The 25,068-nt window shown below is 37.3% G+C and overlaps 1 protein-coding gene across 6 annotated transcripts in view; it reads left to right on the forward strand.

Annotated features, from left to right (window-relative positions):
* The first annotated feature begins 757 nt into the window (after positions 1-757).
* Positions 758-25,068, forward strand: part of NCAPG2 (non-SMC condensin II complex subunit G2) — a 107,000-nt gene continuing 82,689 nt past the window's right edge. For 4 of the 6 annotated variants that reach the window (XM_037835709.1, XM_037835712.1, XM_037835713.1 and 1 more), the window contains exons 1-9: positions 758-908; positions 1,167-1,316; positions 2,819-2,938; positions 11,955-12,143; positions 12,527-12,641; positions 14,714-14,868; positions 17,397-17,531; positions 20,636-20,730; positions 21,884-21,953. In XM_037835709.1, the coding sequence (XP_037691637.1) occupies positions 2,861-2,938; positions 11,955-12,143; positions 12,527-12,641; positions 14,714-14,868; positions 17,397-17,531; positions 20,636-20,730; positions 21,884-21,953 (837 nt within the window). In that variant the 5' untranslated portion in view covers positions 758-908; positions 1,167-1,316; positions 2,819-2,860. Of the gene's footprint in view, positions 909-1,166; positions 1,317-2,136; positions 2,607-2,797; positions 2,939-11,954; positions 12,144-12,526; positions 12,642-14,713; positions 14,869-17,396; positions 17,532-20,635; positions 20,731-21,883; positions 21,954-25,068 lie in introns of those variants that run through there. The other 2 variants (XM_037835710.1, XM_037835711.1) reach the window with 2 other exon arrangements.

A 25,068-nucleotide genomic window follows, 5' to 3' on the forward strand; every position in this document is an offset into this window, starting at 1 on the left:
TGATTTGGATGAGTTTGGACAGGAAGGAGCATCTTTTAGGATGATGGACGGACTACTAGCAACGTTCAGCACCACGCCAAAAATAAACAGACCTCAGCAACCAGCTCTAGAGAGCCGGAGCTGGCTCCTGTGCCCGGATGATGGCCGGGGATGTGAGACCTGAAAGCAGTTCTTGTTATTCCGGGGCCTTCAGGTCCTGTTTCTCCCGCTCCTCGTCCCCTCCCAACTCCATCCCCACCTCCATCTCCCAAATTGGACAGGGAGATGCTTTCTGCCTCTTCCTCAATACATTCGCCCCACCCCCCGCCCTTGCTTCCCTTCAGCTCCATCAGCTGAGATTCGTAAGCGCTTCATTTTATAGTAAATTTGTATGGCTATAAATTCACTAAATATAAAGCGCAACTCCACCTTCCCAGGAGAGTCGGTGCCTGGTGCCAGGCAAGTATTGCGTGTTCAATGACTAAGCGTAGCTCTGAGCCACATCCGGCCACCGTGTTTTTATTTCTGGGAGTCAAGGAAATCTAAGAACAGTTGGTTCTAAGGCCACACCCCAGAGGGGAGGGCAGACGGGAGGGGACGCCCTGAGGAGACACCAGACTTGACGGCTTGTAGAGGGGCCTGTGCTGTAGTGGGAGAAAAGGCGCCAGGAAAGGACCCGAGGAGTAACCCGAGGCTTCCCGTTCGCGAGGGGCGGGTCGCGAGGGTGGGGACGGAGCTTCGGGGGCGGGAGGCGAGGCGGAGCGGGGCGGGGCGCGCGCTCTCCCGGTCCGGCCCCACGCCGCAGGCGCGCTCCAGCTCTCGCGAGAGCGACGCTTCCTGAAAGCGAGGTTAGAGCGGCGTCGCTGGCGCCGGCGGGTGCATTTGAATTTTGGTTCTGAGAGCGGGAATCGGCGCGTCCCGGAGACGAGGTGAGCAAACCGGACTGATCCCGGGATTTGGCTCTGAGCAGGGAAATTTAAAAGCAGCAGGAGTCAGGCGGAGAAATCTGCCTCAGCATACTTTCGAGGGTTGGGGGTCTCCGGCCAAGACACTTTACCCCTTTCTGGGCCGCGATCTGAAAACTACAGCCCTAGTTAGCGAACTTCTCTAACATGGAAAGCTGGGAAACTGCAGGGAAGGATGTGTTTTCCTGAGCTCAGGGCCAACGCCTTTTGTTTTCCTCTCAGTCTTAAGGAGAATTCCCTAAACACCTGAACACGGGGGATCTGACATTTGGCGTGCTGCCCCTGCGTTGTCTCCGAGTGGAGGGAAATTGGCGGAGAGTTTTACGCGAGATGATGAAGAACTAACTCACACAGGCGGGTGACGCCACAACAGTGAGTTTTCCTTTTTAATTCCCATTTTTATTCATCTGGTATTAGTGGCCCTTCTAGTGAAAAGCACCCTGCTGTAGGAATGGATCAGATGGTCCTTTACCTTGAAAGTAGCTTTCGGGCTGGTTAAAGTCTTGTGTTGCCATTTTGAGTGTCAGTTAAAAAAATTGTAATCTTGAAAGGAATTATGATCACTTGCACAAGAAAGAAAATAGGGAGTATACCAATTAATTGAATACTCTGGTGGAAATAGATATATAAGACTAAAATACCAAAAGGGAAACATTTGGTAATAGACAAAACAAGGAAAGTTATCCGAATTATAAAAAAAGATTGGAGGGTTCACATTCTTGCCAATTTAAGATCTATGATTGTACCTTATTGGAATATTGTTTATTTTTTAAAATCATAAATAGATTAGTACTAGCCATTATTAGTCATTATGCTTGTTGCTAACCACCCGCCCCACCCCCCTCTGCATTTTCTTGACTAGTAGGAAATTATACTTCATAGCCTAGCCATTTGAGTTGAGGAATGAGGTGGCTGGGTTTCAGTGTTACTTATGTGGGAAGTCATCTAAGGTTGTTTTCTACTTTTGTTCATTTAATTTAGAAATTAAGATCTAGGATTGTATGTTTGTGATGACACCCTATACTGTAATACTAGCTGTAATTACCAGTACTTTTCCATATTGTTCTAGTCATAATAATGCAGAAGGTGTTTATTTGTTTTTAAAGTGAAGGGGTCCGATGTGCAAATATATTCCATCATTTTGCTATTATTTCTTCTTTGGGTTGATGTTTTTAGAGGAGGGCATGGGCACATACTGCTAGCACCAGGTAGTATAAAAGTAAAATAGGATTTATTTAGGTAAACACAAGCTATTAGGTAGAGTGTATACAATCCCCTAAGCACTCATTATCCTGTAGAATTGGGGAGAAGGGTGCTTTGCTTGGGCATAGCACAATCTAACAAGCTCCCAGGTGACACCAGTGCACTGTTCTCAGGTCATTCTCTGAGTAACCAGGTGACTGTAACTATGGGATTTTTCTTGATGGAGGAATGACACTTTAGAAAGGTAGAGTCTTCAGAGTTTAACAGCTTGCATCACCTGTTTTTGTTGCTAACTCAGATCTGCCTTTAAAAACAGCAGGAGTCAACGTTTAGCAACAAGCATAATGACTAATAATGGCATCTTGCTTAGGTACTAAAAAGGAAGAGAAGGGGAACCTCCTAGGGCAGTTTCGATTTCTTGACCCTTAGATGGGAGCTTCATTAATTGTTAATAATAAGGTAATGTTATATTGCTGATATTGTTAGTAATGAAAATATGTAAATTATTTTTCAGATATTATAACTTTTTATATCAGAGTATTTTTACAAGTTTTTTACTCCAGATGGTGCAGGAATTTTCTTGCAGTGTTTGGATGTTAATACCAAATTAAACCATGAGGAAAAGATATATTTACAAATGCAAGTTACAGTATGATTGTGTTTTCCTCTAGTGTTATGAAATAAATGCCATATGAAAAATAGTATCATCTGTCATGGAAAAACGTGAGTCATTTGTACAAGCAGTGTCTAAGGAGTTAGTTGAAGACTTTCTGCAATTTATTCATCTTGATGTAAGTTTCATATTTTAGTTTTATTGTGATTTTGACTGTGAATATAAAAAATGTTCTAAAATCATTATCTAAGGTTGTCAGATCATAAAATATATATCTCTTTGAATTCTTAGGGATCCATGTTCTTTATTAAAAAAAAACAAAAAACAAAATTCTTTAGCCAAATAGACCTGCTGACGGGCAACTAGTCAAAAATTGTATTTCTTTCTTTTAAGGGTGCCAAATGATTTAAATGCATTGTGTTTTTGTTTACTTAACCAATATTTATTGATCTCTTGCTGTGTGGGGGCATAGTGAGGAAGACATACTTTTTTTGCCTTCAGATTATTACAGTGTTGTGGAGGATTCAGGCAAGTAAACAGGCAATTAGAAATACATTGTAATAAGTGTCAAGATGGGGGAAGGTATAAGAGAATATAGGAGGGGCACCAAATCCAGTCATGAGGTGTTCCCCATCTCAGTGGAAAAGATATGGAAACTATGACTAAAAGCTAAATAGAAGTGAGGGAAGTAGGGGAATGATCATTCTAGCTAAAAGGGATAACTCTAAAGACTAGAGAAAGTAGGCTGTGTTTGAAGAACTTGAGGAAGTTCAGTAGGGCTGGAGTGTACAAATAAATGTAAGAGGAAGAGGGGCAAAAGATGAGATGGGCGGGGGTGAGGTGGGGGCAGTTATGTCAGAACTTCTTTACCATTTTAAGGAGTTTAGACTTTATCCTGAGAGGTAAAAGGGCAGCATCAAAGAGCTTTAAGCAGGGAGTGACCTGTGTGTGAGAAAGGATGAGAACAAAAACACAGAGAGGTAAATAGTGATATAGAAGGGAGATGAAGAAAAATAAGATTTGCAATTTAGAAATACTCTTCTGGCTACATGTGAAGAATAGATTAAAGTTGTCCAAAACAAGAGGCAGGGAGAGTAATTAGGAGACTCTTACTAATAATGATGGTTTGAATTAGGACTTGGAAATGGGAAGATATGAATACATTTAAGAGACATTAGGTGGTGGGATGGTAACACTATTTGATTGTTGGGGAAGAGTAAGGAAAGGGTCAAAGAATATCCCTACGTTTCTACTTTATAGTTCTATTCCGTGGGATAACGTAAGAAAAGGGTCAAGTTAGAAATTTGGGTTCAATTTTGGAGACATCCGAAAGGCAATGTTCAGTAGGCAGTGGACATATATATTTGAAGACTAGGAAAGAGGTCTGGGCTGGAGATAGAAATTTGGGTGTCATCAGTGTACAGGCAGAAGCTTAAGTCGTGGGAATGCATGGAATCATCTTTGTAGTATAATAATAGAAAAAGGGCCCAGGGCAGAACTCTAAGCAACTCCAACCTTGAAGGACTAGCTTTAAAATATTTTTGACTTCCGGACACAAGATTCCATAGCCACCTACTTCATCTGTTCTGATCATGCAATGAAAAGTGAATTAGTGATAAGAAAGAATTAGAGAGGAACCTAATAATAAATCTGTTCCTAGCAACATTTATGTAGTTATTTTTTTTGGAAGAGAGAAATGAGCTTTCTCATTTTGTGTATGAATAGATGATTAATATTAGAACTGCAACACATACATGTTTTAAAGACTAAAAGACTTGTTGCAAACTACATGCTATAGATTTAACTAAAATCACGGCAAACTAAATTGATGATGAAGCTAAATTATACTAATTTAAAATCAAAAGGCAAAATGGCAACATTTGGATAGCACAGTTAACTCAAGATAACACTGATGCTATACTGATGACAAAGCATCCTACTTCAGAAGTGCATTAATTCCAACTATCCCTGTTATGTGCAGTAGAAACTTTGTAATGTTGCTTTGCAGCTGAAATATTAGAATACTTGAATTAGTTTTCATAGTAATAAGGCATTAATTTTAGTTTATGAATAGCAAATTAAACACTTAGTAACTCAACTTGGTACCTAAATCACCATGTAGTCCTTAGTTAACATAAAAATGGGAACAGGTGGGATTGTGCCTCACTTGGTTATATTAAGTTGAGCTAGACAAAATGCCAAATTGTAGGTCAGAGTGACTGAATGATGGCAGTTTCACGTGGTTCAGCTTCATAAGAACTAAAGAAAAGATCTGGCATTTTAAATGAGTTTGGGAGCTGTTCGATAGACCCCACCAAATACAGTAACTTCTGCTATAATGCAACATATGCATGACTAAAAATCACCCTGCTATGCAAAATCAGCAGGGCTTAAGGGGAAAACAGGGTTAGGGCACGATAGTCAGAACTTTGCCAGTGACACATTAATAAAAGATTAGAACCTAATAAAAATGGTAGCACAGTTTTATGCATGTTAAATCACTAAAAAAATACATAAATACTACCTGATACTTTTTCTGAAGTTTGCATGTGCTCCTACCGGCCCACCTGCCGATCCCGTATGTGAGAGGCAGAGAACGAAAGAGAGGTAGTAAAGGAGTGAGAGAAAATGACACAGAAGAAAAATACAAAATAGGCCAAGAGGAAAGAGGAAAAAATGAAGAGGGCACAATGCGGCCACAGGCTGCTGGAAGGGTTGCAGCTTGCTGAGTTACTGGGAAGTGGTGGAAAGCAGATCATTTGAAATTGGATGGATAGCATGTTGTAGCGTTGGATGTGGATAATAGATGTAGCTCGTAACACATGCTGGTAGATGTTGTCTGGCTCCATTTAGCTGGGTGTAGTTTCCTGCATTCACCTACTGTTTCTTAGAGATGAAATACCACATGAGCAGTTATAAAGCACAATCTCTGTGCCATAGATCATACTTTGGGAATCTGTGATAGAGGAGTAAAAGAAGACAGAGGACTGAGGAGAATTCAGTCATTTAACAGATATTTCTTAAGTGCCTCCTACATGCTAGGCACTGTTTTGGGGACTGGGGATACAGTGGCATAGAAAGCAAAGTTTCTGCCCTGATGGAGTTTATGTTCTAGTGGTTGAGAAAGAGAACACGTTGACCAATATGTTAAAAATGATGAAGCATAAAGGATAGGAGTGATGGGGGTGGCTACCATTTTAATTGAGTTGGTTAGAGAAAGCCTCTGAAGAGGTGATATTTGATCAGAGACCTGAATGAAACCAGGGTATGAATCATGTGGCAATTTTGGGTAAGAAAATTATAGACAGAAGGAATAGCAAAGTCAAAGAACCCTGAGGCAGGAATGTGCTTGGGAAGCCAGGGGTCTGGTCTTAATGAGAGAAAGGAGGAGTGATAGAAGTTATGATTGGACAAGTAGCTGAGGGCCCGATCATATACAGCCTGGTAGGCCATGGTAAGGGCTTTGTATGCTGTTCTCTGGAGTGCCCAGAGAGGTAGGAGGTAAATTTGGAAAGGGTGGTATTGTAGTGGAGGGAGTGTTTAGTAGTGCTCAGGGGAATAAAAAGGCGCTACTGGGGGAGCTCTTAGATGGCGTCATAGAGAGGAGTGGAAGCCAAGAAGTCCCCTGGAACAACTGAAAAAACCAGAAACAACTAGTAAATAAGCCGGAATAACTGTGGGGGGACAAACATGACTGTCCATTCATCATACACCAACCTGAATTGGGAGGAATGCCCGAGATCACAGCATAAAATCTGTAAGTAAAAACTGTGGATCTGGACCTCCGGAAAATGGCGATTAGGAGAGACAGGGCAAAAAAACACCTCCATGAAAAATACTAGATAAAAGCCAGAAAGTCACCCAGAACACCAGTTCCAGTGATGCACCAGCTGGACAAGTTCTGCTAAATCCAAAGGGACTGTGCACTTGGTGAAACCAGGAGTCTGCGTTCTGAAGCGAGCGAGTAAGCCTGCTGAATATCCAGCAGCCACACTGCGGTGTGGGGAAACCGTGGGTTGGCATTTGGAGTCGGACTAGTTCTTTTTAAAAACCCAAAAGCGGCTGTGGATAAGGCAGCAAGAACTGCACAGGGAAGCGCGGCAGAAAGAGTGTCTCCATAACCTGTAAGTACGTCTCAGTATCTGGCGTGGACGATAGCCTTTCGCACACCCGCTGCTAATTGTCTTGAAGCGAGGCAGGCAGAGTTTAGCCAAAAGGGGGAAAAACCACGCCCCTTGCAGCCATCTTCCTGGCAGGCTGGGAATGCTCCAGCCCAGAGCTACACCAAAAAACCCAGTGTGACAGGAAGTGTTTCCAGCAATGCATGCACATGCTATAATATCTGGCATGGCAATAGCCTTTTGGACACCTGCAGCTAATTGTCCCGGAGCTAGGAAGGCAGAGTGGTGCGAAAAGGGGGAAATTAACACGCCCCATTCAGCTATCCGTTTGGCAGGCTGGGAATGCCCCTACACGGCCCTGCGGCGCAGAATTTCCCTTGAGGGACGGCGCACACTTGTGACGTAGCACAGCCTTCCCTCAGCAGAGGCCCTAGAAGGGCACAGCTTGGAAGAGGGACCCACTCGGAAATCCCAGGGACCGTAACACCAATACCAAGGACTTGTGGGTCAGTGGCAGATAGAATCTGTGGTGAGACCGAACTGAAGGTTTAGACTCTTGGAACAGCCTTAAATCTCCAGGAACACCTGGGAGGTTTGATTGTTAAAGCTGCCCTCGCTCCCTAACCACTCAGACACACACCCCACATTCAGGGCGGAGAGCACCAACTGCACACGCAAAACTGGTGCACCAATTGGACCCCACAAGAATCAGACCCCCACACACCACAAAGACAAAGTTGGGGAGAACTGGCTTGAGGAGAATGGGTGGCTCACAGACGCCACCTTCTGGTTAGTTAGAGAAAGTGTATGTCACCAAGCTGTAGATCTGACAAATTAAAGAGAAGTCTCTGAATTAGCATACATATCCTAAAAGAACCCTATCAAGTAAAGCAAATGCCAAGAGGCCAAAAAAAAACAGAAAATTTTAAAGCATATGAAAAAACCAGACGATATGGAAAACCCAGACCCAAACACCCAAATCAGAAGATCAGAGGAGACGCAGTACTTGGAGCAATTAATCAAAGAACTAAAGACAAACAATGAGACCATGGCACAGAATATAAAGGACATGAAGAAGAGCATGGCACAGGATATAAAAGACATGAAGAAGAGCTTAGAAGAGCATAAAGAAGAAATTGCAAGAGTAAATAAAAAAATAGATGATCTTAGGGAAATAAAAGAAACTGTTGACCAAATGAAAACGATTCTGGATACTCATAGTACAAGCCTAGAGGAAGCTGAACAATGAATCAGCAACCTGGAGTATGACAAAACGGAAAATGGAAGAACAAAAAGAATGGGGAAAAAATTGAAAAAAATCGAAATGGACCTCAGGGATATGATAGATCAAATAAAACGTCCAAATATAAGACTTATTGGTGCCCCAGAAGAGTAAGAGAAGGGTAAAGGTCTAGAAAGAGTTTTCAAAGAAATTGTTGGGGAAAGTTTCCCAAACCTTCTACACAACATAAATACACAAAACATAAATGCCCAGCGAAGTCCAAATAGAATAAATCCAAATAAACCCACTCCAAGACATATTCTGATCAGACTGTCAAATACTGAAGAGAAGGAGCAAGTTCTGAAAGCAGCAAGAGAAAAGCAATTCACCACATACAAAGGAAACAGCATGAGACTAAGTAGTGACTACTCAGCAGCCACCATGGAGGCGAGAAGGCAGTGGCATGACATATTTAAAATTCTGAGAGAGAAAAATTGCCAACCGAGAATTCTTTATCCAGCAAAGCTCTCCTTCAAATTTGAGGGAGAGCTTAAATTTTTCACAGACAAACAAATGCTGAGAGATTTTGCCAATAAAAGACCTGCCCTACTTCAGATACTAATGGGAGCACTGCTGACAGAGAAACAAAGGAAGGAGAGAGAGATGTGGAGAAAGGTTCTGTAATATTAGATGAAGATGCATTTTTTAGGCCATATAGTGACCACTGAATATAAGTTTGCCTTTATTATCATCATAGTCATCATAAGACACAACCCTATATTAAATTATTTTTAATTCCATATTTCAGAGGGGTATAAACAGACATTGCAGAATGGTGACATTATGAAGGAGAAAACATATTTGGTATCACATCTTATTCCATGCTACCATTTCTTTCACTCTATTTCAAATGAATAACTCAGGTTTATGGTATGGCATTCTTTCTAAAATACTAGGAGTCAGAAGATGAAGATACTTGCCTCACTTTTCTGACTTGCTGATTTTAAATGTGGTCATCTCACTTAACTTGTAAGATGACTCTTAGTTTCCTAATTGATAAAACAGGAATTAGAGTAAGAATAATTAAAAACTATTAAATTAAAAAAAAAAAAGCACTACTGGATGTCATTGACCTTGGCAAGAGCAGTTACAGTGGAGTTGTGTGGAAATCTAATTTTATAAGATGGATAGGCTGTGAGTAAGAGAATAAGGGTGGTAGCTGGAGAGGAGGGTAGGATGAAAGTTGTTGGATTTTTAAAAAACTTAAGCTGGGAGAGACTAGAGTATAATTGCATGTTTTTAGGAAGGGTCAGTAAAGAATGGGGTTGACAATAAGGGGAGAAGGGGAGGCATAATGGCGAATACAAGATCCCTGAGAAGGGCCAGAGGGGAAGGAAGAAATATAGGGGTTTATGTTGCTCAAATTTGATGGCAGAATATTGAGGGAATTCTGCTTTCATGGATTCTATTTTCTCTCTCTCTTTTTTTATTTTGGTAACTTTTGAAATAATTTCAAACTTCTAGAAAAGTTGTAATCTGTGGCACATATTCAAATTGCTATAATTGCCCCAATAATATCCTTTATAGCAATGTTTTTTCCTGATCTAGGATCCAGTGCAGTAAAACACGTTCATTGAGTTGTCATGTATTGTTAGTTTACTTTAATCTGGGAGAATTTCTCAATGTTACTTTGTCATGACATTGACAGTTTTGAAGAGTGAAGCCAGTTGTTTTGTGGCATATCCTTCAATTCATATTTGTTAATGATCTCCTGATTAGATTCAGTTTATGTGTTTTGGCAGGGACTCCATAAGCAATGTTATGTCCTTCTCAGTGCACTCATGTTGGGAAGCACATCATGCCAGTTTGTCCCATTATTGGTGGTGTTAATTTTGATCATTTGATAAGGATTATGGTAAAGTGTTATTTTCACCTTTGTAATTAATAAGTAATCTATGGGGGTATACTTTGAGACTATGCAAATATCCTGTTCTTCACCAAAGTTTTACCCAGTAGTTTTAGCACCCATTGATGATTCTTGCCTATTCAATTATTACTATGATGGCTATAAAATTGAAATTTTTTTACAAATGCATTATTGCTTCTCTATTCATTGGCATTCTCCTGCAAGAGCTTTCTCTTGTTATTTATTAATTATCAGTATGGACTCACTGATTCTAACTTTATTCAATGGTTATAATCCATTAACTGTCACTCTTTTGGCGCTCACATTGTCCCAGATTTGGCCATAGGGAGCTCCTTTATGATGACTTCTATGCCCTTTTTTTTTTTTTCTTATTTCTTTTTTAACTTTTTATTTTCAAAAAATTTCAGGCATACATGATGGCTACAAAAATAATACAAACCCCCTACAGAGAACTCCAACATACTCCTACCTCCCTGATACCCAGATCCACCAATTTTAACGTTTTTGCCACCTTTGCCCACTCGCCCTAACCTCCTTTATCTTCCTCCCTTCCTCCCTCCCTCCCTCCCTCCCTTCCTCCATCCCATCCTCCCTTCCTCCCTCCCTCGCTTCCTTCCTTCCTTCCTCCCTTCCTCCCTTCCTCCCTTCCTCCCTTCCTCCCTCCCTCCCTCCCTCCTTCCCTTCCTCCCTCCCTTCCTTCCTTCCTTCCTTCCTTCCTTCCTTCCTTCCATCATACATTGCATTTGTCATTGTCTCTAAGTTTATTTTTTACAGACAGGGTGTTTAGAGACTAGCTTCATGCCAAAGCATAGGGGTCTTCTTGATACTTTCTGTGTATGAGTCTTGTCTTGAGCCATGTATATTTGGCTCTAGGCATTTTCTCATTTGCATGGTTCTGAATGTCCCCTCTTAGAAAGCAGTTTCCTCATGGTTCCAGGCACTGCACTGTATGTACTATAGCCAGCAATCCCTGGCCCCAGGCAGCCACTTGACTGCTCTTGCGCAATGTTCTGTAGGAGAGCTCTAGGAGCTGCCTTCTATAGGTGGGCAAGTTCTGGGACATGGAGTCCCTCAGGCTACCACCAGACAAGCTGTGTCAGACGTATGCTCCTAGTATGTGCACAAGAGTTACTTTGCTCCCTCTGGAACTGGGATGAGGAATCCACACCGAGAGTGTAGGTGAGCTCCATTCTGAGCTGGTAAGGGGCAGCGTAGGGGCCAGTCAGGACACCATGAGATCCTACAACTTTTAATTGGACTTTTTTTTGATTAGGCTCTTGCTTTGTTACTACAGACCTTTAATTGTTTTCTGGAGCGTTGAGAAAGATGTTTCTGCCAGTTTTTGCTGCTGAATGTTCAAAATTTCTGTGGCGGGGACAGAGACCTGAAGCTTCTCACTCTGCCATCTTAATTGTGGTGGGCTGATTCTTCTATGCCCTTTTAATAATGGTTTCTGTTTGCTATATCGGATAGTAGGTGAGGTCATCTGCTAACAGTGAGAGTAAATGGTTGTGTTCAGGGATTTTGAAGGTAATTGAGAAGATTTTAAGTAGTCTCATTGGCTAGTGGGAGAGAATGATATCTAAAGAAGACTAGTATCTTCATGCAGCATAGTTTGTAAACTAATTATAGGCCTGGAGATGATGGACATTTGGATTGATTTCAGAGAGGGTTTTGCTAAGTGGGTGAAATTTTAAACTCCCAAGGTTAGGATACTAGGAAAGAATAGACAGGAGGAATATGCTGCTTCTTATCTGAAAATCCCTGCACTTTTCCTCTTTTATGAATGGATTTGGAAAATTACAACCAAACTCTTGAACTCTTAACTATGTTAGCACTTAAATTTTTCTTTCAGTGTCATTACAAAAAGGATAGAGCTATATTTTTTGGTACTGAAATGTAACACTTGCTATTTATTTTGCAGAAAGATGCCTCTGATCCTTTCAACTTGAATGAGTTATTAGATGAATTATCAAGAAAACAGAAAGAAGAACTATGGCAAAGGCTCAAGAATTTATTAACAGATGTGTTATTAGAAAGCCCAGTGGATGGGTGGCAGATGGTGGAAATCAAGGGTGAAGATAATATGGAAATAGAGCGTGATTCAAAAATGGTAGTATTGATCTTTCAGAAATAGAATTTTTTCCTTATTCTTTGTTAAGAAGTTGTTTATTGTTTATATACTGTCTATACTACATATAATTAAATTTAAGATGAGGGACTTAAGAAAAATTTCATATTATAAGTCAATACTTTTAGAAATTGTTTATTGTAATTTTACCCACTTTTTAATCATGCCATTATTTATTTAGTGTTCATTTTTTCTATTCTTGGTAGGACAACTAACTTGTATTCAACTTGAATTCACTTTTTTAGAATAAGCTAGAAGCATGACTTGTCTTGTAGAAATTTAGTGTCATTTAAACTTCTTTTAAAAATTGAGGTTTAAGTTGATGATTTTAATTTATTGGTGCTTTGATTTTTTTTTATTTATAGACAAAAAACATAGAAATAATTCATGCAATTACATCTGTGATTATTACTTCTGTGTCTGTAATAAATGAAAATGAGAACTATGAAGCCTTATTAGAATGTGCTGTTATATTAAATGGTAAGTTGTGTTTTTTATAATGTGGCATTTTTATAAATAGGGCACCTGATAATACCACGGAAAAGGAGGCTATTTGTTTTCATGAACTTTAAATTTAGGAGCAGAATTGGTATTAAGGTATAATTTTGTAATCAGTCAGAATTGGTATTAAGGTATAACTTTGTAATCAATTCCTTTATTTCAGCTAGGAAAGGAACAAATGAGTACACTTTGTGAGCTATCCTGAATAATTAGTTTAATTTAAGCTATGTTTAAATGTTTCATCTGTTGAAGTTGTGCATTACTGAATAACCAACTACTATTGTTTGTGGGTTTTTCAGGAATGCCTTATTTGACTTCATAGACCAATGATCAAGAGGTTGTTAAAGAAGGAAATATTCTTAGTATAAATTTCTTAGTATAAATATAAATATTCTTAGTATAAATTTCTCAGCTTATGATTACTTCCAGATAGTTTCCATTTTCCCAAGAATTTGCAACCTTGAACTTTTTTCTTTAAATATGTATGAACATGATCTGAGGAATAATTGCTCCTAGGGGAGTTTTACTATGGTAAAATTTAAATCACAATACTTTTAAAGGTTTAATTAAATGTAAAACTTGTTATTAATTTAGGAGGTATACTAGTTGGAGTTAATGAGAAAATTATTATAAAATATTTGTATAATAGCATTTTCCAGATATAAAAGTGATATTGTTTCAAGTAATTTTTTTTAAGAAAAATCTCACAGTGCAGTTAGCCTTCATTATGTAAGTATGATTAATTTCAGTTGAAATGTTCTCTCATCAAGGCTTTCATTCTCGTTCTCATTTGGATTTATGTATCTGTTGGTATGTTGTTTTATTCTAAATTTTTGCATTGAAATAAATGGTTTTATTAAAAAGTCACTCTTAAGCAATGTAAAAATAGCTCCAGATGCTTGGTGAGTTTAACTACCACTTTGTTTATTTGCACAGTCTTCAAATAACTGTTTGGTAAAATGATTAATGCTAACATTGTAGTTACTGCCAAATTCTTGGTTACTTTAGGAATTTTACATTTTATTAGTGTAAACTAGAATTCAGGTACCTGTGGATTACAATTATAAACACATTAGTATTATTAATTTAATTCTTGATCTTTTCTGTTAATTGAAGCACTGCAGTTTTTGCATTAATTGTAGTATACTTACTTTTTTTTTTTTAATAGTTAACATTAATATTTTAATATTCTTTCATCAACAGTAACAAATGTACCACACCAATGCTTGGGGTTCAGTAATACGAGGGGATAAGGGGTATGGGATGGCTTTTTTGGGGTTTGTTTTTTGCTTTTTGCATAATGAAAATGAGCTAAAACTGATTATGGTGATAAACACACAACTACTTGATGACACTGTGAGCCACCGATTGTACACTTTGGATGGATTGTAGGTGCATGAACACATCCCAACAAAAGTGCATTAAAAATAGCTATATATTCCATTGTATGGATTATATACAATGATTTTAACTAATCTCCTATAGTTAACATTTAGTTTCCAGTTTTTGCTATTATAAACAATGCTGACATGAATGTCCTCATATACACATTGCTACTTGTTAGTAGAAAGAGATCTAATAAATATTAACATCAAAAACTCAAATATAGTTTACTTACTTTTACTGCTTTTCACCTGTGAGCCAAAATTTGGGGCCAACATGTTGAGGGATGGTTGTACTGGATTAGGGGTCAGTGGACCTGATTTGGATCAGGCATTGAAATGTTACTTTGGACACTGCACTTAAATTTTGATAATCTCAATTTCTGTTGCTCTAAAATTACGGGTTTGCATACTATCTCTGAGTTTTCCAGTCCTATAATTCTCCATTCTATTGGGGCTGCTTTTGTAACACTAGAAATATAATTTTTAAATTAACATCATTTGCATTCTATAAATAATGTATACAGATCTTTAGCAAGGTAAACATAAACTAATATTACTTCCTTAGCAAACCTTTATAATATACAAAGTCTTCATATACAAAACTGTTAAATCTGAATTAATAAGAATTTGCTTTAACAATTGAACAATTTTTGTACTCTGTTTTAGGTATTTTATATGCATTACCTGAATCTGAACTAAAATTGCGGAGTTCCATTCAGGATTTGTGTGTTACTTGGTGGGAGAAAGGCCTGCCCGCCAAAGAAGATATGGGAAAAACTGCTTTTATCATGTTATTAAGAAAGAGTCTTGAGACTAAAACAGTATGTTTATTAATGTTTTTTGTCTACTTTAAAAAATGCATGTATTCATATCAATTATGCATTGTGTTTGGCTGTAAGAGACCTGACTACAGGGACTTCAACAAATAGAGAATTATTTTTTAACTATAAAATTTTCAGATATAGGCTGTAAAGGGTTAGTGTGGTAGCGCCACACTGTGATCAGTATCCCAGTCTTTTTCCTCCATCCTCCTTAGTGTGTGTCACTTCATGGTTGCAGGAGAGCTGCTCCACCCCCACCTTCTTGTTTGAGTTTTGTGCAGGAAGATAAAACAGGATCAGGAAGGACCAAATCTTTTCAGAAATTCTCAGCTTATATCCAATAGTCAGACTATGTCATATGACCACCTCTGTCTACTGACTGGAAAGTAGAGTTTTCACTGGGGTACATTGCTACCCTTAGAAAAATTAGGGATCTTTTTAGTAGAGAGGAAGGGATGAGTTGCTGGAATAGGCAACCAGAAGTATCTGCTTATAGCAGTGTGAGCCTTCCAAGAGACATACACAAAGATGGGATTGGATGTGCAAGAAATTTATTGGCTGAAAGCTCAGTGAAGGAGAGGGGGAAAGGATAGATGTAGGCCGGGGAGACTTCAGACCATGATACAGGCGTGTCATATGAAGGCTTAGTTTGGGATTGTCTCAGACTGCTGCATAGTTCTATAAAAAGTTCTGGGTATGCCAATGGGGAGTGTCATAAGCCAAAGTTACCTGTTAGAGGGAATCCTGCACTGGCGAGGATGGCCTGGCACTGGACTCCCACCATGCTCATTCATTGGTTGGGAGCATCTGGGGGAAGTGTTGCCTTGGTGTGAATGTGGTGGTGAGTCCAAAGGGGCAGCAGCTGAGGCTATCAGTCAATTATGTTCCCATAGCAGGTTCACATGACTACAGTAGGATTGAGTTACTTTTAGCATATTTGCAGGTTGGCTAGTATGTTTTCCCTACTTTATCTTTGTTATTCAGTTTGGAAATCTAGGATAAACAATTTTTTTCCCCTGATCAAGACAACAGGTATTTATATTCATTATAGAAAATTGGAAAAATGAAGAAAGCTGTAGAGGAAAATAAATATCATCCATAATTCTGCCAGCCAAGGAGATTATTGTTATTGTAGGGAATATTTAGGATATTTCTTTTGCCTTTTTCCCCCTTCTAATCTCTACTTCTTTCTATATTTCTAGAAATTTACTAAGTCAATTTACTTGAAGACTCTTGATACATACTGCCAATGGTTCTAGGAAGCTTGTACCACCTTATTTCTTACCAGCAGTGTCTGAGAATCCATCTCACTATACCCTCTCAAAGAAGCAGTAAATTAAAAAAAAAAAAAAAAAATTTATTATGAACTTTAACATATATACACATGATAGTGATAACTTTCAAAGTACAATGCAACAAGTAGTTAGAGAGCAAATTTCAAAGAATGTTTTGGGTCACAATTCCACAACTTCAGCTATTTCCATTATTGTTAAATATACCATACATACAAAAAGGTGTTAACTTTTGATGTGCAGCTCAACAAGTAGTTAAATGGTAATTTCAAAAATTCTTGTGGGTTACAGTTCCACAGTCTCAGTTCTTTCCCCGTTATGCAATATAAAGCATATACAGAAAGGTGAAGACTTTCAAAGCACAATTCAATGAGTAGCTATAGAACAAATTTCAAAGGATGTTATAGGTTGCAGTTCCATCATGTCATTTACCTCTTTACAGCTATTCCAACACCCCAGCATCTAAAAATATATATATTTATGTAAAGTTTCACTATTCATAGAACTTTGTTAAATCTTACCTTGTTTGTTGCTACTTCTTCCTCTCAATCTCTTCCTCCATCTTCAAGAAACAGTAAATTTTATACAAAAAAACCTCGTTTTGTTTGCATGCTCAGCTGGCTGTCTGATTTTCTCTGCTGGCAAAGGGAATGAGTGAGAAACCCATTTTTGTGTTAACATTTATCCTTATACCTGCATTGATTTGTCTTTTTAAAATTCATTTTCCCTGTCAATTTTGTTTAGCTCTTGAGTCAGGATTTTGTTTTTAATGCCTTCCTAATTGTCTAATCCCAGGCTGTTCAATTCAGTGGCCACTAAACACATGTAGCTATTTAAATTTAATTTCAAGTTAAAAAAAAATAAAAAGTTTAGTTCCTCAGACACGTGAGTCACATTTCAATATCTCAATAATAAAACATGGCTAGTGGCTACTTACTGGACAGTACAGATAGAATATTTTCATCATTGCAGAAAGTTCTGTTGAACATTACTGTATATCAGTATATATGGTTATTTTTGTCTGTGTTTTAAAAAATTGTTCTCCAGAGCTACAAGTAACATTTTGCAAATTTAAAATCTGTTTTCACTTGTCACTATTTCATAATCTTTGATGAATAATCTAAAATTATGATTATTTATGAAGTAAGACATTCTTATACTTAATTTGAAATGTGATCTTACTGTTTCTTAAAAACCTCTTAAATATAACATTTTTCTTTTTTATGTCATTCCTAGGGTGCAGCCATATGTCGGCTTTGGCGTATTCATCAAGCTTTATATTGTTTTGATTATGATTTGGAGGAAAGTAGAGAAATTAAAGATATGCTACTTCAGTGCTTCATAAATGTTAATTATATCAAGAAAGAAGAGGTAAATAGGTTTTTCTATTTTGGTCTCTTTGGGGGCTGCATTTTAATAGATGTTTTTCCTAAGTTCATGTGGTTGCTATTTGTAACATTTTCAATGTTTTAATGAAAGAGTAGGCTGAGCTATAAAGAACTATTATATTTATTGCACACTTTTTACTGCATGGCAGTATAAAGCAAATATTTTACCAGTCCTTGCTTATTTCGTCATTAAATCAGTTGGTAACAGGTGTCTGTGTGAATCCTGGGGGAGCCGTAATTGCATTTTAAATGTTAAGAATGATTAAAAATAAGGTTGAGAAAGCACTTCCCTATGGATCACATCTGATCCTCTACCCTAATTTCAGTCATATACTCAAAATCTTCATCACATTGTATTCGTGATTTCTTCCTTCCACCCATCCAGTAAATCCAAAGAAAGGCTTAAGGCCTATTGCTATGCTGTCCAATAATGTGGCCACTAGCCAGCCACAGGTGGCTGTTGAGCATTTGGCTAGGTGACTAGTCTGAATTGAAATATGCCATAAGTGTCAAAAAATACACACTGGATTTCAAAGACTTAGTGTAAGAAAAGAATATAAAATATCTCATTGATACTTTTTACGTTTATTACATGTTGAATGATAATATTTTGGATATATTGGATCACAAATATATTACAATATATATTAAAATTAATGTCATCGTCTTACTAAATACTAAAGAATTAAAAGTTACAGAAGTCTCTTGCATAATTAGTGCTATTGGATGTTGCTGATCTATTGTCTTAGGATTCTTCAGTTGTTGGTTTTTCAGCATTGTCTGTCTGCCCATGGTGGGTGTGAAAAGAGGAATATAACCTAGTCATGGCCTAGCAGGAAAGACAGAAACTTTATTGAATAGATAACAATAATATAGTGTAATAAATTACATTTGAGGCAAAAGGAAATAATCATTCCTCCCTGAAGTAGGTAAAGAAAATTTCTCAGAAGGTGGATGAGTTCTGAAGCTCATAAATTAAGAATTTGCTCAACGTCTCAGAGCTAGTAGTTGTTAGAAACAGAATTTGACTCAGTTTTGCCATTACCCCTATATAATCTTCATCCAGCTAGATTAGATGACCATCAGTGATTAAGACTAACACCGCTTCTTAGGTGGTGACCTTGGACAGACTACTTATCTTAAATATTTAAACCTCTGTTTTCTCTACTGTAAAATAGGAATAACTAAATATTTCACAGGATTCCTGTGAGGAAAAATGAATAGGTCATACATATAAACAAAAGGTAATACATTAAAAATCTTTAGCATAGTGCCTGGCCTATAATAAGTACTTGAGAAACATTGCTGGATTGTGTTATTATTTCTGTTATCAGCATCATCATTATTGGAAAAGATGCTGAATGCGTGGTCTGTGTGCTAAGCATTTTCAGGATTGTTAAGAAATTTGGAGATAGTAAAAGTTAATAGTGGATTCAGATGAATAAACTTTATATATAAATATAATTACTTATTTTTACTTATTCGTAAGCAGTTGGTGAATTACATTTGTTTACCTTATGTGTATGTATGTTAAAACTTCCTTTTTTCCCCTTTAAATTGATGTGCTCCTTTGAATTGATGATATCCAAACTTAGGAAGCATTATTAATTTGGTCAGGTCAGGTTCCAGTCATTTTGGGTAAACCATAAACGTCTTCCAGTCAGCACTATTGTTTTTTCACCTGCCTGTTGCAAGCATAGTTAACCTGCTATTTGTATCAATGTGTGTTGGCATTTCTGTAGAATTTCTGGGACTACACAGTGGTAAACTGGTAAACAATGAAGAGATAATGGTGGTGTTCACTGGGGAAATTCTTGGTAGATGTATTTTGTGTACTCTATAGAGTGGAAATATTGTAGACAAAATTTTTAGTTACATATGTATAATCTGGTAGCATGCATGTAAGTGAATTAATATTACATGCTATATTAATGATGTATTTATAACCCCCAGTGTCCTAGTTTGCTAATGCTGCAGAATGCAAAACACCAGAGATGGATAGGCTTTCATAAAACGGGGGTTTATTTCACTACACAGTTATAGTCTTAAGGCCACAAAGCATCCAAGGTAACACCTCAGCAATCGGGTACTTTCACCGGAGGATGGCCAATGGCGTCCGGAAAACCTCTGCTAGCTTGGAAGGCAGCTGGCATCTGCTCCACAGCTCCAGCCTCAAAATGGCTTTCTCCCAGGACTTTCCTTTCTAGCAAGCTTGCTTCTCTTCAAAACATCACTCCCAGCTGCACTCTCCCCCCCCCCCCCACCCAGTCAGCTCATTTATATAGCTCCACAGATAAAGGCCCACCCTGAATGGGTGGGGCCACGCCTCCATGGGAACATCTCATTACCCACAGCTGGGTGGGGCACATTCCAAGCAAATCCAACCATCACCAAAACGCCTGCCCCACACAAGACCACAAAGATAATGGCATTTGGGGGACACAATACACTCAAACTGGCACACCCAGTTAGCTTGGGATCTATATGTATTTGAAAATTCTAGCTTAGCAAATAGTTAACTTAACTATACAAGTCTTCAGTTTTTTCATTTATAAAAGGTGAAATGAACTGACGTCCAATTCATTACAACCTTAAAATGCTATGATTTCAAGCATTTTAAAATTTTAGATTATATAGATACCGGACATATGAATGTTTATGGAACATTTAACTTAATTACTAGACAGCATAGTAAATGCCTCAAGTTATAGTTGTCTATGTCTTTATCTTTACATTCCTGTAGTTATACAAGGAAAGAGGAATTTAGTGGTAATTGTTGCTTGACTGCAAAAGGGAAGATGACTTTCCTGCCCTTCATCTGTTCTCCTAGTTTCTGTAACTCCAAGACTCCAATAGCACATCATCAAATATGCTTACATCTTCAGGGGAACTGCCACTTGAGGCATTTCCCCTCCAACTAAACTTTCATATAAATATTCTGAATTATAATTATTTATACTTCCATGGTTAATAATAGCAAATTTTAAGGTTATTAAACATCCAAAGAGTTGTTTGTTTTTTAGTTATTGATAACATTTAGATTGCAATTTCAACCTTTTATCATTTTTAAAACATTTTTATTTATAGGGAAGAAGATTTCTTAGTTCTCTCTTCAATTGGAATATAAACTTTATTAAAATGATCCATGGGACAATTAAAAACCAGTTACAGGGATTACAAAAGTAAGTATTAAAAGTAATACTTTGTGTTGTTTTAATTGGTTTTGAAAGATTCTATTTGACCTGACTTTTAAAAGTTATGTTAAAGTATTGAAAGCTTTAAAAATGATCTCTGATATTATTCATTATGTGCCATTCATCACTGGATAGTTTTTTTTTTCCTTCTATAGGAAATCATTCTTTTTCAGTAATACCCTTTGGAATTAAGATTTTAATTTGTGATGATCCTTTAAATAGTCAAATTATTTTGTAGTTAGCAGCCACATTTTTTTATAAAGACCATATCCCTACTATATCTGATACCATTTTGAATATTGTTATATATACTTTTCAATTTAATATGGACTAAAATGTGTGGTTTTGTTGAAAGAATCCTGCAGTGTGAAAATCTAGGAGTACACATTCTAGTCCTAGCTCTGCAACCTCTTTGAACATAACAGTAATCATAGCTAACATATCAAGTGTTTGCTCTATGCTAGGAACAATGCTAAGTTCTTTATCTGCTATTGCACTAACTATTTAATGTGCATTTTAAAATTTAATCCTCAAAGCATCTTTTGAGTTGGGCTTTGGTTGCTAACTTTTGCAGTGTCAGACAGTTGTATATGTACTAAGTTTGAATTTGATTCTGGATTTCTTTTTTTTTTTGCAAAGTTCTTGCTGCTTATTAAAAGCTTTCTTACATTTTTTCATTTGCAGAATATTTGCTTTGAACTAACAGATTTCTAAATGTGTATGATTTTAAAGTCAACTCCGATATTTTAAGGCTCTTTATACCCGAGGCAATTACTAGCTTGGAAAATTCAAAATGACTCCAAGTCTGAAAATGTGTTTATATTTAAGAATATTTGACTTTATAATATGGTTCTGGGCTTTTGTTCTCATGGTTTCACAGAAAATAGTAAAGTTCTGGTGAAGCCTTGACTGAGGAGGAAAAATCAGTTTGTCACTCCAACTATCTGTCTCAAAATTTTTCCTTTTTCTGGTTTCTGCTATAGGTAGATAACATATTTCTAGAGATAATTTGCAAAGCACTAGTTTAAACTGAATTTCTTTTCCCCCAGGGTAGGAAAGTAACTGAAATGTTATACACTAAAAAAGTATAGTTCTTTGAACTGACATTAAATAAAATGAAATTTTTTTTTTTTTGGTACAGATTTTTGATGGTTCACATTGCAGAAATTTATTTCAGAGCTTGGAAAAAGGCTTCAGGGAAAATATTGGAGGTATTTTCTTTTCATTTTAATACATGTTAACACTTATTTTTGCTGTATTTTATTTATTAAGTGATTAGAAAAGAATTATTTAAAACCTGTATTCAAAATACTGTCAAAATAAAGCCAAATAATAAAAATCTATATGATGGAGATGTGCTACAGTATTTGTTCTCATTTATATTTATTTACATGCTTAAGTACTCCCTCAGAGATACTCATTGAGATATGTAGTTTGAGCAAATTGCATCAAGATTTTGCTCCTTATTATTTGGGTAGCCCTTAGATCTGTACTGTTCTATATGATAGCTTGTAGCCACATGTGGCTATTGGGCACTTGGAACGTGGTTAGTCTGAACTGAGATGTGCTGTAAATAGAAAATGCACACCAGATTTCAAGGGCTTAGTACAGAATAAAAAGGAATGTAAAATGTTAGATGTTAAAATGTTTTTAAAAAACATTTTAAAAAACATTTTTAAAAAACAGCTTTAGAAAACATTGTTTTTAAAAAACATTGATTTGCATGTTGAAATGGTAGTTTTGGATATACTGGGGTAAACAAGTACATTATTAAAATAATTTCACCTATTTCTCTCCGCTGTTTTTAATGTGGCTACTAGAGAATTTAAATGCGTTCGTGGTTCACATTATATTTCTACTGGACAGTACTGCTTGAGACTCACAAGTCACTTTTTTTGGTTATATTACTTGTGTGTGTGCGTGTGTAATAAAACATATTTACATAGAAATGATAACTTTCCAAGTGCAATTTAACAAGTAGTTAAAGAGCCAATTTCAAAGAATGTTATGGGTTACAGTACCATAGTTTCAGTTATTTCCTTATTGTGAAAATATAACATATATACAAAAAAGTGATAACTTTCAAATTACAATTTAACAAGTAGCTATATAGCAAATTTCAAGAATGTTATGGGTTACAGTTCCACCATTTCAGTTCTTTCCTTCCAGCTAGTCTAAGAAAAAGAAATTTATTCTATCTTGTCTATTGCTACCTCTTCCTCTAATTTAATCACTTTCCCAATCTTCAGGGATGTCTGGCAGTGACCACCCTAACTTGTTCATATTGAAAAGGGGTGTTGACCTTATGGGAAAATGGGATGCAATTGTTTGATGTTCTTGAAGAGGTTATTCCTCTAGGTTTTGGGACTTAGCTGGCATAGGAGCTCTCTGGAGGATTTAAGTTTTTGAAGAATAAACTTAGTGAGTGAAACTTTTCTAGAGTCTCAGAGAGGGATCTGGGTATTCTTTGGGGTTTTGGGGACTGCTGTTGACTTGGACTTATCATACTAGGGCCATTTGGGATGTTTAGCTGAAGCTTGCCTGGTAGTAACCTCCAGGACTATTTGAAATCTCTTAGCTACTGAAATCTTATTTTGTTGCCTTTCTTTTCCCCCTTTTGGTCAAACAGGTATTCTTAATCCCTTGATGCCAGGGTCAGGCTCATTTCCAGAATCCGTGTCCCATGTTGCCAGGGAGACGCACTCACCTGGGGGTTCCTGTCTCACATTGGGGAGTGGGTGATGAATTTATTTGCAGAGTTGGGCTTAGAGAGAGAAAGTTCACATTTGAGCAACAAAAGAAGCTGTCTGGAACTGACTCCTAGGCATAATTATAGGTGGGCTTAGCCTCCCGTTTACAACCATAAGTTTCACAAGAGCAAGCCTCAAGATCAAGAACTTGACTTATAAAGGGGGGGGGGGTTCCTAATTTCACATAGCATATGTTCTGTCCACAACAATCAATCAGTATCTCACATTATCATCACTTGGTTGTACACGCCTCATCACTTGGTGTTTTAAACAATTCTCATGACCCAAAACATCTCATACCTCTTTTCAGCCCTTAATTATTTGTCCCTAGTATTTGTGTGGTCCTAGTAAGGTATTTCTATTAATTATGGTCCCTAGTATGCACCAGGTAGATTTTTCCATATACCACTCTGTGGTCAGCTCTGTACCAGTGTCATACCTTAGAAGTATATCATGCAAGCCCTTATCTATATTTGTAGTGCTGTATGTCTTTGGGATACATGACTTTAAACAACCCCATTCAATCCTGTTCAACTTCAATGCAGCTCTAATACTTATAATCCCATTAACAAACAGTCATCACCCCTATCCATTTCCATAGCTTTGAATTCTCCCTCATTAACATATGCGAACAATTTAGGTTATCATTACCCCTTCACTAGCTTCTGTCTATCTCTAGGTCCTCAATATTCTACATTATAAGACATTGATTTTACATTGTTAAGGGAGTTCATAGTAGTGGTAACATACAATATCTCTACTTTTGTTTCTGACTTATTTTACTCAGCATTGTATCTTCAGGGTTCATCCATGTTGCCATGTTTCAGGACCTTGTTCCTTCTTACTTCTGCATAGTATTCCATTGCTTGTATATAACACATTTTGCTTTTCCACTCGTCTATTGAAGGACACTTGGATTTTTTTCTTTCTCTTGGCATTTGTGAACAATGCCGCTATGAACATCAGTGTACAAATGTCTGTTCATGTCACTGCTGTCAGATCTGGGTATATACCAAGAAGTGGAATTACCAGATCATAGGGTAATTTGGTGTCTAGTTTTCTGAGAAACCACCAAACTGTCTTCCACAGTGGCTGTACTGTTATAAATTCCCACCAGCAGTGAATAAGAGTTCCAATTTCTCCACATCCTCTCCAGCACTTATTGTTTCCTGTTTGTTTAATGGCAACAATTCTTATTGGAGTGAGACGGTATCTCATTATGGTTTTGATTTGCTGTTCCCTAATAGCTAGTGAAGATGAACATTTTTTCATGTTTTTTTTTAACCATTTGTATTTTCTCTTTGGAATAATGCCATTATATCTTTTGTCCATTTTATAATTGGGCTACTTGTACTATTGTTGTTGAGTACTGTTGTTTTATATATGCAGGATATCAGTCTCTTATCAGATACATAGTTTCCTAGTATTTTCTCCCATTGAGTTGGTTGCCTCTTCACATTTTTGACAGTCTTTTAAGGTACCGAAGCTTTTGATTTTGAGGAGTTCCCATTTATCTGTGTTTTTCTTTTGATGCTTATGCTTTGGGTGTAAGATCTAAGAAGCTACCTCCTATTAC

The sequence above is a fragment of the Choloepus didactylus genome, chromosome 5 (genome assembly GCF_015220235.1).
Source record: "Choloepus didactylus isolate mChoDid1 chromosome 5, mChoDid1.pri, whole genome shotgun sequence".
NCBI lineage: Eukaryota > Metazoa > Chordata > Mammalia > Pilosa > Megalonychidae > Choloepus > Choloepus didactylus.